The sequence below is a fragment of the Chlamydotis macqueenii genome, chromosome 16 (assembly GCF_036417535.1).
Source record: "Chlamydotis macqueenii isolate bChlMac1 chromosome 16, bChlMac1.mat, whole genome shotgun sequence".
NCBI classification, from domain to species: Eukaryota; Metazoa; Chordata; class Aves; order Otidiformes; family Otididae; genus Chlamydotis; species Chlamydotis macqueenii.
In genome coordinates, this window is record NC_141571.1 from 247451 (window position 1) to 266162 (window position 18712).

At 44.3% G+C, this 18712-nt stretch overlaps 2 protein-coding genes across 3 annotated transcripts; one reads left to right on the forward strand and one right to left on the reverse strand.

The window, feature by feature from the left end:
- Nucleotides 1-1474: 1474 nt before the first annotated feature.
- NFS1 (NFS1 cysteine desulfurase) lies at nt 1475-15443 on the reverse strand. Of its 2 annotated transcripts, XM_086760360.1 has the most exons (13): nt 15341-15443; nt 15131-15207; nt 14292-14408; nt 13578-13661; nt 12765-12917; nt 11154-11247; nt 9043-9177; nt 7480-7637; nt 5940-6045; nt 5682-5763; nt 4154-4237; nt 3943-4032; nt 1475-3314 (listed from the first exon to the last, which is right to left on the reverse strand). In XM_086760360.1, exons 1-13 carry the CDS (start codon nt 15441-15443, stop codon nt 3251-3253), a joined length of 1347 nt encoding a protein of 448 aa, XP_086616486.1. In that variant the 3' UTR covers nt 1475-3250. The 2 variants fall into 2 exon arrangements, with proteins under 2 accessions (XP_086616486.1, XP_086616487.1); XM_086760361.1 differs by lacking the exon at nt 12765-12917.
- Nucleotides 15439-18120, forward strand: ROMO1 (reactive oxygen species modulator 1). Its single transcript, XM_086760362.1, has 3 exons — nt 15439-15562; nt 16113-16243; nt 17931-18120. The coding sequence occupies exons 2-3, from the start codon at nt 16113-16115 to the stop codon at nt 18037-18039; spliced, it is 240 nt and encodes a 79-aa protein (XP_086616488.1). The 5' UTR covers nt 15439-15562; the 3' UTR covers nt 18040-18120.
- Nucleotides 18121-18712: the final 592 nt, after the last annotated feature.

Sequence of the window (18712 nt, forward strand, 5' to 3'; positions counted from 1 at the left end):
TACTTAGCATAAAACCAGTTTGATTGCTGATTAGTGTGAGCTTTTTTCTGGTAAGAGCATCTTGTACCAGCCTTTTTTTTATTACTCTTTCAGATAGGTACGAGGAACATCAGCTGTCAGAGTGCTCAGTTCTCTCAAGCTCTCAGCTTTTCCGTTTCAAAAGCTGTCATTTGCTTTCTTCCAGTGCAGAACCTTATTCACCGTCCTGAAATCTAATCAAAACTGTCTTTAGTGGAGAAGAGATCTTTTAGGCCAACTTTTTGGGACTCAGCTTTGGGAAACTGTATCATTTCAAAGCACAAGGCATGCATGTTGTTAGCAGAAACAATTTGACTGGACACAGTTGCACCATGACTGAAGTCACACTGGACAGAGAAGAGAACACAAAGCCCATCAATCAAGCAGATAGAAGATGGAAGATAAAAGTTGGTACTTTGTTGGAAGCAATAGTGTTTATGTTAATTTATAATTTCTAAAAATCATCAGCCAGCCATAAATGTTGTATAATATTGTCATATTGTATAATATTTTCATATTGTATAATATTGTCAACAAATCTGTTAACTGACCCTCTTCCTCTCTGTGTCCCGCACAGGTAACTGTCTAATTCTGCATCATCCTTCCTGAAGAAATACTGAATAAATTTTGTAGTTAGGTGATGTGCTCTACCAGCATCTAGAAACTCTAAAATCCATCACGGATAATTTTTTGCTCCGCTCGTGTATTATGTAACCATTTTGCACTATTGGAAGTTTATTTTATTCCAGTTTGTCCCACTGGATCAATCTTTATGACACTTGCAAAATGGTGACACTAAATCCTCGCCTTCCTGCTATCCTCACCTTGTATTATCAATTTAATGCCCTGCACATGGCTCCAATTAACCACCAACCCCCACCCCACAGCTCCCTCACTTTTGAGTTACAGGCAGTTCCATTTGTAAATGTTCTCCTCCCAGACATTTACCTCCCCATACCAAGAGCTTTAACTGCATGCAGTGGTCTACAACTACACATTCATCCTTGGCATTACTTTCTTCTGTCACGGGGAAAAGTATCTCCACTATGAATTTTTCCTCATCTTGTCCTACAAGCATTTTGAAGCAAACATTTGTTAACAGTGCAAATGAGGTGCCCAAATGTTAACATGTAGAATTTATATTTTAAATCTTAGCATGTAAGAGGTGCTCAGAATCTTCAAGACTTGGGACTCCCTTTTCTCAAAATAATAACAATTTAAGCTATTTGAGTTTTAAAAAAAGTTAGCTCAGATCAAGCACTGAGTTTGAGAAGAATGACTCATCAGAAGTCAAATGTTGACTTGACAACAGAAAGAGATCCTAACAGTGTTCACAGAAAACAGAAGAGTTTTTCTCTCTCTGTTCTGTAATGAAATGCTGCAATTTTGCAACTTACTGATTGTGCTACATAGTTCAGCCAGAAAGGTGGATCCGAAAAGACTGAAAGTAGCCGAGTTCAAGTCTTATCTATGTATTTTTTTAATCATTCATGAAACACAAAGAACAATTTCATAAACATACAGTTCTAAAACATGCTGGAAAAGTGATATCACATGCTTAATCCAGAAAACATATATAGCCCAAGGATAAAATATAGTACACACAACACCTCTAAAACCTATTTATGCATATGGTAGTTTTAATAATGTTGTGCTGAAATATAAGGTGCCAGCCCTACAATATCAAAACTGCTAAAGCTAATAATTTCAAATAAGACAACTGAGAATTAGCTTTGCATTACCAACAACCAAATCTGTCCTTGGTAAGCAAAAAAGGAACAGGCTTCTGTAACACAATCCACCTTGTGAGACTTAGCTTCAGCTTTTACATTACATGGCTCATCCTCGAGGTAGATACCATCCAGAACTGAAGACGTACTGTCTATAGGGTATAATAAATCCAGCAGCTAATACAGCATCCATCAATCAACAAAACTGATTTGAGAGCTGTCTGCTTATGCAACGGAAACAAAGGCACTTATTAATATGGGGTTAAGTTTCCTACTGGAAAGATCAACAAAGGTAAGAAACACTGATATGAATTAATCTCACCAAACCCTTTTTTAACGGACACTTTCCCCCAACATTTGCAGGGAACAGATTCCCATGTAAGTCTCTAGTCGGACAGAAGTACAGTCTGTCACTCAGAGAAAACTCCAGAGCCGCATGTTCTTATCTCCAGACAAAACATCCAGGCTCAACTCGGCAAGACTCCCTTGTGCGACAGAAGCCAACAGCCAATAGGCAAACTCAGAGTAACAGCAAAGGACTCCCCACAAGGGGAGGAAAAAAAAAAAACAAACACCAACCGAAAACCAAAACAACAAAAACCCAGACTACATTAAGACACTGCACTTTATCTGCTCTCCCCACCACCACCACCAATGTGCCAACTAAACTGGTCCTGCAACTGAAGCAGACATTCTGCCTATCCCCCTCCCCAGTCATTCAAGTTTTCTTCCCTTACTTAGAAAAAAATTGCATGGAAAAAACACAACAGAGGAGACAGCAAAGTGCATCATCATTGTGTCAAACTCTATAACCCAGAAGGATGTTTTGGATTCATGCTCATTGGTCTGTATAAGCATCACCCAAAAAAAAAAAAAAAAAAAAAAAAAATAGATAAAAACAAGGAGAAAGAGCCAAAACCCACACAGGTCCTGGAAAAAAAATTGCTCTTAACTGCATGTACAACTTAACTGTGAAGGCACGTAGCCACACTCAGACATCCTTTTCCTCTAGAAATGCCAAGCTTCTTCCTATCTGAGAATTTCTTGCAATACAATGCATGTGAGCAGCACCAAGCCAGCTACTGTTGCAGGACGCCCGCCTCAAACAGAAAGAAGGGGAGGCCTGGCAATAGATCTGTGCTACACACAGAACAGCTACGTGGGATGTTATACATTGAGAAGCAACAGCCTCTCACCAGGATTCCACTGGCTCAGAAGAACACACTGATTTCATTTTCTGATTGGAAAATACATTTCCAAATAAATTACGGTTTAGCATAAATTTCTCTGTGTCAATATAAATGCAGTTGGTGTTACATCATCCTGCCTTTCTCCACGATAAAGACTAGTTTCATTTTTGGCTTCTTGGACTCTGTGATCAGAAAGGGCAGTTTTCCAGTTAAATTGCAAGTGTCAAAAACCAGAAGTGCTGCATAATTTGTTCAGGAATGTACAAAAAATGCATTTTAATCCACATCTAGTCCATGGATAGCAATGTTTTCTCAGTGCTGAGTCCATTTAATGCTTTTGAGGTCGATTCCATCCTGCACCATTTCCCAGAGGGGGCTGTAAAGAAACGAGAAAAACACAGGCTATCTAAAATGCACAGGATGATATCTACAACAATAACCAAACAGACGATTTCATCAGCTACACAAGAAATTATGCGATACCTATCTACCTATCTCCTTCCTCCTGGAGGTCAATGAGCTTCAGATGATCAGTCCCTCAACTGTGCCCTTAGCCCAAAACACAAGAGGTGCTCCACCTCATTTCCTGCTCCCACTTCGGGCACAAAGTACTCATGCCTCTTAGAGACTGAGCCCTCGCATTCAACACTGTCCAGATGAGTCAGGAGTCTTTCAGTTTTCCCAAAATAAAACAACTTATTGACATATAAACTCAGTAATACCCAGTAATACCACCTCTGGCCTAGAAACTTCTAGGTACTGCCCTATGTGCTTGCCCTACTCATGTCCTTTCCCTGGCAAAGGCAGGATCTGGGAGAAGGTTTGTCATCAGGTATTTCCTTAAAAATTTGTCACTACTGTTAACATTAGGCCCACTCTGGCAACACTACTTGCTTATATAGAGACAGCACTAGATTTCTGAAGCAATTACTTTCAACTAAATCCAACCCTTCAAATTATTATCATACCTAAGAATGCTTTATGTTCAATAAGAGATGGCTCACCTCATTTCCCTCAGCCTCTTAACATGCTGTATGCACTTCTGCACTGTATAATCCACTTCTTCTTCTGTAGTAAAACGACCAATGCCAAATCTAAACCAAAAGAAAACCATTAAGGACGACAACAATGTGCATACAGAGGGGTGGAACAAATCCACCGTCTACTTTTAGTAGAAAAGTATTTGGAAGCATCAGGGAAGACCACTGCACGCACCTTATAGATGAGTGAGCCAAATCTTCATCTGCTCCAATTGCCCGCAACACATAGGAAGGCTCCAGAGAAGCTGACGTGCAAGCACTAGGGAAAGAGAAGGCAGGCAAATTTCAAACTTTTGTGCACATGCAGATGCTACAAGGAAGTAACACTTCACTAATCTCCCCCAAGAAAGAGCACGTCACTTACAGACATTTAATATTACTATGAATCTTTACCACAAACTATATTGGCTTCCCCAGCCTCTTAGAAACCACTAGTGAATACAAGCTAGAAGAGTGGTATTTCTGCTGCTGAAGAAAAAGAATGGAAGGGACAGGCTTTAGAGGGGAATGAGAGTAATAAATTAGGAGCAGGAGGTAAGAAGAGAGAGCACAGGTAACGCAGTAAGAATAAACATAATGCCAAACGGAAGCAGTGGGAATGCAGGCTAAGAGGCAGCTGAAGTAAAGGCCATGAAAAAAGGCAAATGAGCCAAGACAGAACTGGATGGAGAAGGCAACATACCAACAGGAACATTCAAAAAGAAAAAAAAGACTTCACAAGCTGCTGTTTGGCAGTCAAACAAACCAATGAAAAACAGTGCACAGAGGAATCCAGAGCAAGATGATCTAGTTATAGTTGTCATTAGGAAGAACTTCCACCTTGAAGCAGTAGGCAAAACTGGTTATATGTTTTTCAATTTTTACAGGTAGCAACATGCAGCGCAAACCAGGGAGCTGTTCACAGCTCTCTGCTGTGCAAAGCACAGCCTCAGAAGAGATTTTCAAATTACAGAAGCGTTCAGCTTTAGAGACAGTAATGTGGAGACTTGTTCTTCCTGCTTATAGTGTCAACACATATTTCTAATTAAGATATGCTGACCACTTTGTTCTGAAAGTTGAGGAAAGGAGGGCATCTTTACATTCCATTAACTTAGTCATAAGCTTCAAGTTTGTCTTAGTAACAGAAACATTACCGGTCCCTCCTGTAGAGTTAAAAGAGCTCCATGAAAGTGTATTCAATTTTCTTTCTGCTTTTGCATTGAACACAGGCACTATAAGCTAATTTAATTCAGATATTTGTCCAGCCTCGCTAGATTCTAGTTACGATATGCCACTTGTGTGAAATCCTGCTGAAGGCCAGAAGCTGCTAAAAAGCTTGTAGCCTTTAGAATGAAAGCGTCACCAGCAGTTACAAGTCAAGGCTACTCAGATCACAGGTAAACAGTCTGCAAGCCTGGCAGGTAGGAATTTCAAAGGTTGGCTTTTCTAGTTTTGTTTTGGGGTTTGAGGTTTGTTTTTTGTTGTTGTTGGGTTTTTTTGTTTTGTTTTTTTTTTTGCTTTCAGGATTAGTAAATTTGACCTTCATTTGAAATGTGCCACTTCAGAGAAACTCATCTTAGAATGCAATCAATGTCAGGCTGACTCATTAGCCAAACATTAAAATACGGAGCACAGAGGAGACCACTCCTTAGTTTGTACCTCCATTAGCAGATGTTATTTTCTCTTCAAAATATACTGCTATCCTTCCCACACATTCCACTTACCTTCCTGAAGACAGAGCCACGTCTTTCAGAGCCATCAGAAGACTCTCCCCTTCCACATATGCAAAAGATAAATTGATGCATCCTACAGACAAATAAATTAAATAGAAAAAAGACCTTCCATCAATTGAAATTCAGAGAAAATCCTACCCCATATGGCAGTACTTGCACAATGTGTAGATAAAGTGCATTATTCAGTCATGGCCATTAACACTGAAGAGCCAGACAGTTCTAATGGGCTCAGGATTTTATGAATGTTACCTGGATAGCGATGCTCTCTATCTCCATTCATAACCACATCAGGAACTTCACACATTATTTTTGTCACCAGCCGTTCTGCCAGTTGTGAGATTCGCTTATGGTCATACTAGCAGAAAGAAATCAGAAAAGAGACCAAAATAATAAACAGTGTACAGTCTGACCTCACTAAAACTGCTTTGTGTCACCAGCCATGAGCAGACTGAAGTAGCTGGGTTTGGTTAGAGTAGGGAAAGAATACACTTGAAACATAACAAGAAACTATCAAACTTTGCCTACTCTAGATACTGTTTTAAAAGAGAATTACCAGTTTGGTCCGAGCTAGCTCAGCCTTCAAAAATATTCCAAACCATTCAGAAAAAAGACATACATATATATTTATTCAAGCTGCCAAATTGGCTTTCATAGAAGCACTGAGTTCTTTGTGTTTAAACACAAGTTAGGTAATGCATAAGATGATGTATTTTGCAACCCAAGAAAGGGCACCTATTGCAGTAAGTGCCTCTTATTTCCCTAGGAGCTCTCAAACTATACTACGTAAAGACACGGACTTGCCGATTACTGTGAACTCAGCTTTAACAGCATGTAACCTGTGCAATGAGAACTGCCCACGTGCAGTGTCTCATTCTAGACTAAGAAATGAGGTCACTTACGCTAAAAGAGCAGTAAGGTATAGTACCTGCTCCGGTGCACAGAAACAGCCAGACTCACACACGCAATTCACGCTTGTTCACATGCTTGAAAAAGCTTTAGAAGAAAACAAGGCTATCTCAAGTATTACTTGGTTTAGAAATGCCAAAACTCTGCCAGGCAAGGAACAGAATCCAGACCTCAGGCTCATACAGAATTCAGGCTCTGCATGCTCTCCAGCCTCTAACAAGGCTTCCATAACCACCCAGCTCACACAGCAGATTTCTGCCTGTCTCTCAGAAAGAAGCTATGTGTAGCTATGCGTAGATTCCTGGCTTAAGCATCCTGTTGCCACTGTATTAAAGGATTTTTACATTCCAGCTGTAAGGCAGGCACCGGTGCCCACAGATATAGCAGCACACAGAGGCGTAGACACAAGACCTAGCAAATAAACTTTACTGTCCAACCTAGGGAAAAAACCAGATTCTCAGTTGCAAAGCTGCAATAAACTCAAACTTATACACATTTAATAGGTATGACAATGCCCTAGGAAGTGTTATTTTCTTCTCTATACATTACATAAATATTATTTATTCCTTTTCAGAGATGCTGCTAATACGTGTGCAGAATTGAGAGATAAGTACAAGTACTTCAAGCCATATTTCACTAAACTGTCAACTGTAAACCATGATTCAAACTACTTCAAGAAAAAAGAAACTTAAGAAAGCTGAAAATCAACTTCCAATTATGCAAAAACATCCCTGAAGATCTCAAAACATGTACTTAATGTTACAACCCAAGAATCAAATTTAATTCAGGCACGCAGACACAAAGAGACCTAAGGAATCAAAGGCCTAACTGGCCCTGTTATCTTATTTCCTGGAATCCAGGACAAGTATCTTCACCCACATACCTCCATCTCTTCCTGTGCCACTTCACATGCTGCTCCCAGGCCCACTGCTAAAGGAGTGGGCACAGTCCCAGACCGCAGTCCTCTCTCCTGGCCTCCCCCACTTTGCAGGGGTTCTAGCCTGACACGTGGTCGACGGCGAACATAGATAGCACCAACCCCTTGAAAACAAGTAAAGCTGGTTCAGTACACACTCACAGTTCTGAAATTATGAGAAGGGACTCCAAGGTTTGGAAACATACCTTATTTTCACAGCAAACACATATTTGGACACCTCACTGGAGAAAAACATAGTGAATGCATATATAAGCACAATATTTTCTAGGAAATTGTGTTTGTTCCCACCGTTCATGTTCCTCTTCATTCAGGCTGGGAGCAGCTCAGTTTCTCCAAGTGTGCTTCAGCTACCTAAGGACTCACTACTCCCCGTACTTCTCACAATTCCTGTGCACAGCTGAAGTGCATCCCTTTGCACTGAAGTTCTTATGTGCACATATTTCATTCATTGGTGTTCCCTTACTAATTTCCAACTGAAATCTCTAGAATAACTCCTTTCTCTGGATTATCAGGCCACCATCAGTCCCAGGAGTCCTCTCCCTTTCTTCTCATTAGTGAGACTCATCAATGGCACCAATTTCCAACAGGCAGATTAGATGACTCGGTTTTGACAGCCAATTTCACTCTCTAGTCTCTTCACCTAGAAACTTGATTTCCATGTCTTCATGTGCAAAACCTAGCGAGTGACTGTCACCACAGGAAAAACAGTTGCAACCTCTGATCATAGTAAGTTGTGAAAATGTACGTCTAACACCCGCACAAGCTTATTGGTTGAAAACTTAGTCCTTGTCTAGATATACATCTTCAGCTCTCAGGAGAATACTGAACAAAACTCTGTACAGAATACATATTGAAAAAAATAGTAATTTTGCCTTTTGTTTCCAAATAGCACATAGAATACAGCAAACCTGATTTCTGTCTTTCAACATCCAGTGTTACAAACTATATAGACTGTGATAGTGATAATAGCTGAACTTTTACCATTTGGGAGTCAACCAGAAAATCCATAGTTGGACTTTAAACCCCATTCTGCAAAGAAGATGCATAAATGAGGTTAGGGGAAAGAAGCCATTCAAGTAGCGGACAATGAAAATCACCCAGAATTTAAATTTTACAGTTACCTTTTGATCTCCTCGTTGCAAGTTACACTTAAGTGTAAACTTTGCTCTATAACTCAGTGATTTCACTTCAACCGTTTCAGCATGCTGCTTCACACCAAACACGAGTCCTGAAAAGCCACTCCTCCTAACGCTGCCACCATTATAAGACACTGTTTCTTCCTTCAGTGAAGCCACCTCACAATTCATCAATACTGAAGATCCACTTACTGCAGCTCTAAGTCTGGCAGCAGTGCCTGAACTACTCCAGAGTCAGTCCAATACCAGTCTTTGAATAGTTTTCTACAGTTTAAGTATGAGTCACTAGCAGATAGGTTTGACTTCATACCTTGTGTATGTACTTAGGTAGGCATGGAAACAACATTCTACAGAAAACCACTTCAGTAAGTACCTTTGGGGCCATAAATTTTATGGCCACTGATGCTCATTAGATCAATTTTCATGTCGTTGACATCCATGGGAATTTTACCAATTGCTTGTGCAGCATCTGTGTGGAAGAAAACCTTATGTGCGCGGCAGATCTCACCTGTAATAAAAACACAAAAGAAAAAAAAAAAAACCACATTATGTCATCTAATTGTTATGATTCCAACAATGAATCTAAAGCATCAGTTTACAGCAGGGACCAGTTCTGAGGTGACAAACAAATGGGTGTTGTCATGTTTCTTTTACAGTAAAAAGTGTCTAAAGATGCATAAGAGCTATTCTAGCTGATGCCTAGCTAGGCACAGGTATAGGCAGGTCAGCAGGTAACACTATGGTGAATTTCTTCTGTTTAGAAGTCAAAAAGTCTTCCACCGTTAGGAAGCAAGATTGTTTCTAAATCCACACATACTAAGTTTAAGTACAAATGGCTGCACAGGACATCCAAGTTTCCCCAAAGGGAAACAGACAGGCAAAAATTAATTTTTTTTCCCCTTGATTCTTTTTCTTCTCAACACCAGTCCAGTACAAGCCAGCCTTACTTTCAAGTTTATATTTTCCATGTATTTTTAAGGCATTTTCTCTATTTTTTAATTTTTTGCAATACTTGGCTTCAAAAATGTCCTCAGAATTGTCATTAGTCCTCATACACACTGCTTACTCCCACCTGAAGTCACTCAAGCCTGCAATCAATGTTTTTGCATCCAGAGCTACAACACACTAAGGAACAAAATAATGTAATGTTCATGGGCAGTGAACTCAAATATTTATTTTTTTTTGTTATCAAAAAACTCACAACTCATCTTCCACGGAATCCATACGTACCACAGTTGCATCCTAGACCTCTCCTTGCAGAAAAAGTTCAGCACTATCTTTCACAGAAGCAGTTGTTCTCCTGTGCTCCAGCAAGAATGGCATTGCTACTGCTAACGTCAGGCCACAGGCTTCTTGGTAAGAGAGGCTTAGCTTAACTCTGCAAGGCTCCAGTCCTGGCTTATTAGACCTATTATCAATGTGTTATGAGACTTACTGTTGGACTGAGAGCTTGGTACCAGGAATCTCTGGCATTTGAGTGTGGGACAACAGTAATAGCCTTGACAATATAAGCACAGGAGGAAAACAGAGTCCTCAGGCCTATAACCAACTCACTGATGGTCAATCACTTGTCAATGAAGAAATATAACCTTGAAGAGCCCTGGGGAAAACGCTGCTTCGAGCATAATACAGAAAAGAAAAATGCAGCAGCTAAGCAAGAGGAAAATCAGCTGCCCAACAGGATAAGGTGCGTGCCACAGTTCGGGAAAACAATATCCTCTAGCACCGTGCGGTATAAAGTCCGGGGCAGAGGCCAAAGCCTAAAAACTAAGAACTCAAGCATCTTATGAAAGGACATCTTGAAAATGAAATGGAGGGAGGGGCTGATATCAGTGTCATGGGAAATGTTATCAATGAATCACCACAAGATCCAGGGAGCTGCACACATGGGCCACCTCCTCACCCTGTCTGCTCCAACGACCCTGGTTCTCTAGCTCTCCCTTCATCTGGTCTACCAGACCGCTTAGAGGTCCCTGACTCTCCATTTGCCTGCTCAGAGCCTGGCTCACCCTTTCCCTGCCTCCTGTTCCAGAAAGCTGGCTCTTCAGCAGCCTTTTGACCTCCAAGTCAGTTGTTTATAACTGCATATGACAATACTAAGGGGAAGGGGTGTCTAAGTGTGGTGCTCCCCATCACCTCCCACACCAAATTCTGCACATTTTTCCTCTTAAACACTGCAAGTGCTCAATAAACCCTTACAGTATGTAAAATCAATTTGGCCAGTTATTCTGTGCATTTTTTTCATCCATCGTACAATTCAGAACAAAAGCAGAAACTCCACAGCTGATCTGTACTACAAGGCTATAATTGCTGCAAAGCTCACTGTAAAAGTACTTAATTTCGTTCTCATTTCCCTTTCAAAATAAGTTTTTACTTGCAACAGCATTATTATGCTACACCTTAGCCACACTTGGCTATGAAAATATTAAGTAAAATGAAGCAGAAGCGACATCAGGTGGCCTCTGGAAGCCATGGTGTACTCACCAATGTCATGAATGGGCTGCTTTACTCCTATTTCATTATTCACAGTCATTACAGAAACCAAACTTGTATCTGGCTGGAACGCAGCCTCCAACTCCTGGTGAAATATTCAGACAGACAGAAATTGTGACTAACAGCAGAAGCAAGATTCCTGTGCACACCTTCAATTTGCTAGCAAATCCTCACCACCAGCCCCCTAACTAGTGTATTGCCAACAAACCCCTCCAGTTCTGACAAACAGTCCTGGTGAGAGCACTGATCCACGTGCACACTAACTCCTGTAGGAAGAGGAGCATGATCAATTGCCTTTCTGCATATCCTAACCCTGGCATGCACCATGCCACTTGACTTGATTAAACCAAGTCAGCATGGGCTTTTGCGATGTCTCACACATGCCTCTGAACAATTTTCTTTAATGAATTAACCACCCACAAAACAGACAATCTTAATCTAGACAAAGTGAGGTTGCTTATAAAGGAACTGCACTACAGACAAGAAAGTGTCATACAAAGGAGAAGTCTACCAGGAAATTTCTCAGAGAACATGACTGACACCTCTGCGCCTGTAGGCCTGACCACTCCACCCCACCACATCCACACAATATTTCTCCAAGCCAGGTGACACGGCTAGAAATAAAACTGATGCTGCCCTGTATTACAGGACACAAATGATGTAATTACAATCACAGAATGGTTTGGGTTGGAAAGGACCGTTAACGCCCCTCCAGCCCAACACCCCTCCCAGGAGCAGGGACATCTCCAACCAGATCAGGTTGCTCAGAGCCCCGGCCAACCTGGCCTGGAATGTTTCCAGGGATGGGGCATCCACCACCTCTCTGGGCAACCTGGGACAGTGTCCCACCACCCTCAGTGTAAAAATTTTTTTCCTAATATCTAATCTACATCTACCTCCCTCTATTTTGAAACCGTTACCCCTCGTCCTGTCACACCAGGCCCTGCTGAAGAGTCTCTCCCCACCTTTCCTGCAGCCCCCTTTGGGCACTGGGAGCCGCTCTCAGGTCTCCCCGGAGCCTCCTCTTCTCCAGGCTGAACAGCCCCAGCTCTCTCAGCCTGGCCTCACAGCAGAGGTGCTCCAGCCCTCTCATCATCTTCGTGGCCCTCCTCTGGCCCCTCTCCACCCAGTCCATGTCCTCCTTATGTTGGGCGCTTGCATATTAAGCATATACAACTTCTAAATCCCAGGACTGCAGCCAGTACACCCAGAAGGGTCAGTTCATGGACAGCAATCAGAAGGAAGTACTGTAATCGCTGCGTCTGATGCCTTGAGTAGATCAGGTCAGGAAATTTCACCACTAACTCCTGTAGCAAAGCCAGCTCCATCCTAGTCAGGTACTGGGCTCTCTATAGCTTACGCAACAGCTCCACTTCCATGAGTATGAATGACAGCAGGTGAACAGTGGGATCAGAGGCAGATGTTTCAGTTGAGACAAAGTCTAGAGCACCAGACAGAACAGAAAATCCTCCTCCAACTGTGACAGAGATTTGACTGTGACTCTCATTCATTACATTTATCATGCTTTGTTCTTTATCATCAAGACTACATAAGCAAATACCTCTTCTATTTTCACTTTCTTTCTGTCAGTAAACAACCTACCTTCAAATCTATGAGCCCACTTTTCTTAACAGGTAGATAAGTGACCCGAAAACCTTCTGTCTCCAAGAAACGGCAAGAATCCAACACGCACTTGTGTTCTGTTTGTGTAGTAATTATATGCTTTTTTCTGGATTTATAGAACCTTGCAACACCCTGTCAGGCACAATCCATGAACAAGAAATTTGCCATTAGACCGCTGAAGAAAGCAAGCTTTACTCAAAATGCAATTGCTATTTAGATATAATTCACTTGGACCTTCCCTATTTGCCCCAAAGTCATGAATCTCAAAGGTACTGGCACGTCATTCATACTATGTATTTCCATCAGCACTCATTTTTCCAAAGCAAAAAGCACTTTTCAAAAAGCCTGTGTAAATGTCAACTGATGTTCAGTTCTAGACACTATTCACAGAAATAATTTTTTAAAAAAGCAATGGAGTCATATATGACAAGTCTGAACAGCCACATACAGAATGTTAAAACACTGCCTAGTCTTAGTCAGAAAAAAGTATGTAATCAGCTTCTCTACTATACTTCATGATAAAGATTTTAATTACATAAGCAGAAGGACTGTATTTGGTGCATGTAAGGTAAACACAGAGTATTACACTCTGTACTCAAAGCCATGTCCTGGGCACCAAAACATCCCAGTACTTCCTCTATGTATGTAGCAGAATACCACAAGCAGTAAATCCAGGAATGCAAATATTTCCTAATTAGGCCAATGTATTAACATTAAACTGCTGAAAGATGTATACAGTTCTTAAGAGTATAATTTTAACATAATAAATAACTATCAGTGTAAACTTTTTACCTTAATTGCCATATTATTTGATTCTGTTGCACCACTGGTAAATATAATTTCCCTTGAATCAGCTCCTATTAAATCTGCAACTTGCTGTTTAAAAAGAAACACAAACTTGATTCATTAAGATAAAATACAATGAACTTACCGTAGCAAAACATGTGCAAAATGCTTTCAAGAATACCCCCTTGAGCCTCGAAAGGACTACAGCTAGTATCTAACAAAGTTATGCTACAGGTACAATAGTCTAAATATCTGCATTAATATAAAATACATAACGAATTCCTAGTCATTAGCTCTAGTGGCATTAAGTATTAGCCTGTCATAAAAGAACATAAAAGTTAAGTAGACAAAAACCCAGTATGACTTAAAAAAAAAAAAAAAAAAAAAAAAAGACCAAAGACCCATATCTAAGTTTAGGAGAATTATATAATATGAAGTTAGTCCAATTACTGCAGCAGCATGCTTATGATCGAAAGGAAACAAAAAGTCCTGAGGCACCTTTGCCTAAAGTATTGGTTTCTGCGACTTCAGTTGCTCTAATCTCACTATTTTTTCTTGCAATAAATCTGCTAAAGCATAGCTACGCAAAGAGGAAGCTGCTAAACCCAGCCCACACAGAACTAACTACAACAGTTTTCTCATCGCTTTTGATTTTCTTTCAACATTGAATGTCCTCGCCAGCAGGAAAACCCCTGCAACTGCAGAGAGCTGAAGACTCACCCGCCTTGCCTTCTCCATGGCTGCCTCACTCTCCCAGCCATAGGAGTGTGTCCTGGAATGGGGGTTACCATAGTAGGCCGTCAGGTAGGGGAGCATGCTGTCCAGGACTCTGGGATCCTGCAGGACACAAACCACCCAGCCTTACAAACGGAGAAGGAAAAGCATCTCCGTCCCCTCTACACGCATGCCCCCCACCTCTGCCCCAGGATTGGCAGCACTTCTGCTGCAGTGTCGAGGTTTAGCTCATGCCAGATCTCAAAAACTTGATGCTACTGCACGTTATATAGAACGCAGCCTCCGGGAAATACGAGCACCTGGCAATTGCGTTCTGTGCCCTCGCACCTAACCTCGATCTGCATCAAGACGATCGCAGAAGAATGGGATCTTCTGGGCAGAAATACAAGGTCTTAAAAAGTCAGGAAAAATGACACAGGTAGGTGTTTCGGCTAAATAAATTTTTTGCCGCCGCTCAAAGCAGTGCTCATCCCCGCAGGTGCGGGTGCCAGCTCCAAGGCGGCTCCGCAGAGCGCAGACGGAGGCACCGAGCCTCCGCACGGCCGGGCCGCGGCGGGGAGCCCAGGGCGCGGAGACGCTCGTGTCGGGGTTACAAGGCCTTGCGGGGGAAGGCCCGGACGCCCGGGGCCCCGGCTGAAGGCCTCCGTCCCTGACGCGGCCGTGCCCAGGCGCGCGGGGAGAGCCCCCAAGGCGGGAAGCGCGCGAGCGCTCCGGGAAAAAAGGAGAAGGAAGCTTATTTCTGCCCTTCCCCCGTTCTGCCGGGTACGGGCAGTCAGGAGGCTGGGAACGCGGGGGAGAGGCCGGTCCTTGAGGCCGGTCCTTACCAGCGGGGTGGTGGCCTGGACGTCCATGTAGAGCGGCCGCAGCGCGCCGCCTGCGCCGCCTCCATCGCCGCTTCGCCCTGGGTGGGGGGGAAGGGGCGAGCCGCCGTCAGGCACCCCCGGCAGCGGCGGGACCGCGCTCCATCGGCCGGGCCAGCCCGCGCCTCGGGCCCCGCCGCCGCCCCCGCCCCCCACACTCCACCGCGGCCTTACCCGCTCCCTGTGCAGCCGCCGGTGCCGGTCGCGCCGCAGCCGCCGAAAGCCGCCGAGGAGCGGGGAACCCCCGCAGGGCCGCCAGGCACCGCCACAGCAGCATGGCGGCAGCGGGGGTGGGGGGGGCGGCTGCCCGCCGCTTCCGGCTGCGTCACGGCTCGCGCCGGAAGCGGAGGCCGGAGCGGGCAGCGGCGGACGGCGCGGCGCGGCCGTGAGAGCGAGGTACGGGCGAGGGCAGGGGGCCGGGTCTCCTGGGTCTCCCCGGGGCGCGGCCCGGCCCGGCCGAAATGCTCATGCGGAGAAGTGGGCGCTGAGGGCCCTGGTGCGCGGCCTTGCGGGAGGCCGTCGCCACCCCCGCCCCCTCCTAGGGAGCCGCTGGGACGGTCAGTGCCGTGAGCCCCCGCCCTGGCCTTGGGCTCTCGAAGGGCAGGCTCGCTGCCGTGCTGCTCTGCCTCCGAGGCCGGTGACGCCGTGCACTGCTCGCCGGGAGCTGAAGAGCACGGGGTGAGGCCTTGAAATAGCTCTCGGAGGCAGCAGCGCACACAGGGGCTTGCTGAGGGCAGACGGGACCGTCATCAAGGCACCGGCACTTCCTCCCTGCCTTTTTCTACATGTCAGACAAGGAAACAAGTCTGAAAGCCTCCAAAGCCTCTGGCACTATGCTTATGAGGGGCGCTGGAACGTGCGGGCCTGCTCTGCTGCCCACTTTGGTTATAGAAGTGGATTAGACAAAGCAGTAAGTCTGTGTCGGTTTTTGTGCTCTCTTTTCTAGATGCCTGTGACCGTGGGCCCATATGGGCAATCGCAGCCCAGCTGCTTTGACAGAGTAAAGATGGGTTTCATGATGGGCTTTGCAGTGGGCATGGCAGCTGGAGCGCTGTTTGGCACTTTTTCCTGCCTCAGGTATGCCGAGGATATGGCTTCTGTAACACAGCAATAGCCAGAGAGAAATGCTCCCACTCTGGGACTGGGAAGGGAGGCGTGGGTTTGGTCCTGTGTCATCACGTAGGTGAAACTTTGCCAGTGGCTCCGAGTTAGCTGTGGTTCGAGAGCCTGCTCTCAACCCTGACCTCAAATGGGAAAGTCTGTCAGTGGTGAGGCGTCACCTTTGGGTCATCTGTGTGCGAGGAGGTTGTGGTTGCACAGACCTTTTCCTGCCAGTTGTAAGGGAGCTTTCGTTGGGAAACTGAGGCTGTGGAAGACCAGTTCCAGGAGGAGCTGGGTGAATTTTCCATGCAGACACACGTGCAGCCATCTCCTCGCTCTAAAGCCTCCTGAGGTACTCTGCAGGCTCTCGGGCATCTGCATCGTGGTTGCTTTGGGTGTCCCATCGCTCTGCATGGAGGCAATGACTGTACTGACTCTGAGTCTTAATTGCCAGAGTGTAGGCAGAGCTGTGGCTGGCGCTGGCACAATCCCGCTGTGAATCGGAGGGGGACAATGTTCCACCCTCCTCCAGCGCTCCCTGGCATGCCGGCACAGAAACAAACAATGCTTGCTGCCCAGGTTAGCTCTTGTGCTGCTCACTGACTGGTTTTCGCACACACTGTCTGTGAAAAGGAGTTACTGAAATAAGCTCTTTCATCTTTTGCAGAACTCTTTCTGCTTGAGGTTTTTAATCTGTGATTAAACATGGGCAATGATTTGGTACTGAGCCTAAAAGGAGGAAAAGGCACAAAGTCTAATCTGATAAGAGTTTTTAAAGTTTTCTGATCTCTCTCAGATCCTGGAGAGTATTTGTAAGTGGTACGATGCTAGCAGAAAAAACAGCTCTAGGATGTTAAGAAGAAGCAGTGACAGTGGTTCTGTCATACTTGAATGACACAGCTACGTTACTTCTGTTGTACCATTTTGGAGGGAAAATCTCCATGTTTTAAAAATCAAGCGCATTAAATTCTTCAGACCCTACAATCACCTCAGTGCTTAAAAGCCAAATATTATGAGAGCTTTCTGAGAAGGAACACTTTTTTTTGTTTGTTTCATTCTGACCTCAGGTAAATGGGAACTGGAGAAGAGAACTGCCCCTGGACATCTCTAGGCCTTTCAAGTTTCTCTCCTGTTAAAAATACAGTGTTAGTGATTAATAGGAAGTTAGTTTGCAATATGGTTTCAAGTAAGTGGCATTAAAAAACACTGCCACCGCAGCCAGACAGGATGGTAGTACAACAGCTCGGTCAGACCCTTTTTATTCTCTGGCAAGTCAGATACTTAGCACAATTTTTTTCCCCCAAATTAAGGGTATTTGGGGCACTAGCAGGTAAATCTGTTCCTGCTGGTGGTGTGGCAAGAGGGCACAGCATCAGCTGGTACCACTGCAGGAAAAAATACACATGGGCCATTGGTGAGGGTCACTCAAGTGCCCCATACACAACAGCTCTGGTTTTGTTTGCCATAGCTCAGGCATAGGGCACTGCAGCCCATCCCCTTGCAGATGTAGGAGGTATCGTTTTAAATTTAGAGTGAAAAGGACACATCTTGATTTGGGCACTCAGGCAACCATTAGGTGGTTGTGTCAGATGTCTTCTGCTGCATGTCTGTTACCTGTCAGCCTTCAGCTTTTATATAATTCCTGTGCTTTTCTTTATCTCAGGATTGGCATGAGAGGACGAGAGCTGATGGGTGGAGTTGGCAAAACGATGATGCAGAGCGGTGGGACATTTGGGACATTCATGGCTATTGGTATGGGAATCCGCTGCTAACCTGGAGCTTCGCTTTTATCCTGGAGTGTCCCCATCCAGCTGTTCCTCCTCTGTACCATAATAAAATCTTTAGATACCTGGGATTGAGAGGTCTTCATGAAATGGTGAGGCACCATCCTCCTTGCTCTGCTGATTGTAAACATGCTTGTCACCAAATTTCTACTTCCCTCCTATCCCTTACTGCCATGGCAATGAGAATTAATAATCCTTTGTGCTACATTAAAGTTCCTGTTTCACAGGTGTAAGTAGAGCGCACACATTTCTCCTTTTCGTGCTTGGGCAGCTCACATTCCTGCTGAGTTGCTGTGGAGCTGCTCCATTGCGTTTGTACGTTCCCGAGTCTAGGAGAGCTACTCTGTGGTTAACTCACATCAACTATCACGTTTCTCTCCTCTTGTCACAATAGGTGAGTTAGAACTCAGAACTGGGGCCAGCTCCAGGTAATGTGGAGCAAACACCCTCACAGAGAGTGAGGGACCCCAGAAGGACTTGGGCAAGTCCTTCTGCAACTGAGGACAAACTGCAGCATCTCAGGCACCTTGCAGGCAGGCGGAGGAAGCAGTCGGGGAACAGCACAGAACAGTTCCAGCGATGGTACTAGGGTTGGAAATCATTGAATTGCTGGAAAAATGGAAAACCACTCCTGTCACATGACAGCTAAAGGTATTTGATG

Excerpts from the sequence above, each read along its gene's own strand:
- ROMO1 (XM_086760362.1), top strand. The coding sequence starts at position 16,113 with ATGCCTGTGACCGTGGGCCCATATGGGCAATCGCAGCCCAGCTGCTTT. Across the intron at positions 16,244-17,930 it reads GGCACTTTTTCCTGCCTCAG|GATTGGCATGAGAGGACGAG; the intron begins GTATGCCGAGGA and ends TCTTTATCTCAG.
- NFS1 (XM_086760360.1), bottom strand. The coding sequence starts at position 15,443 with ATGCTGCTGTGGCGGTGCCTGGCGGCCCTGCGGGGGTTCCCCGCTCCT. Across the intron at positions 5,764-5,939 it reads TAGAGAGCATCGCTATCCAG|GATGCATCAATTTATCTTTT; the intron begins GTAACATTCATA and ends ATTTGTCTGTAG. Across the intron at positions 3,315-3,942 it reads AAGAGGCTGAGGGAAATGAG|CCCCCTCTGGGAAATGGTGC; the intron begins GTGAGCCATCTC and ends GTTTCTTTACAG.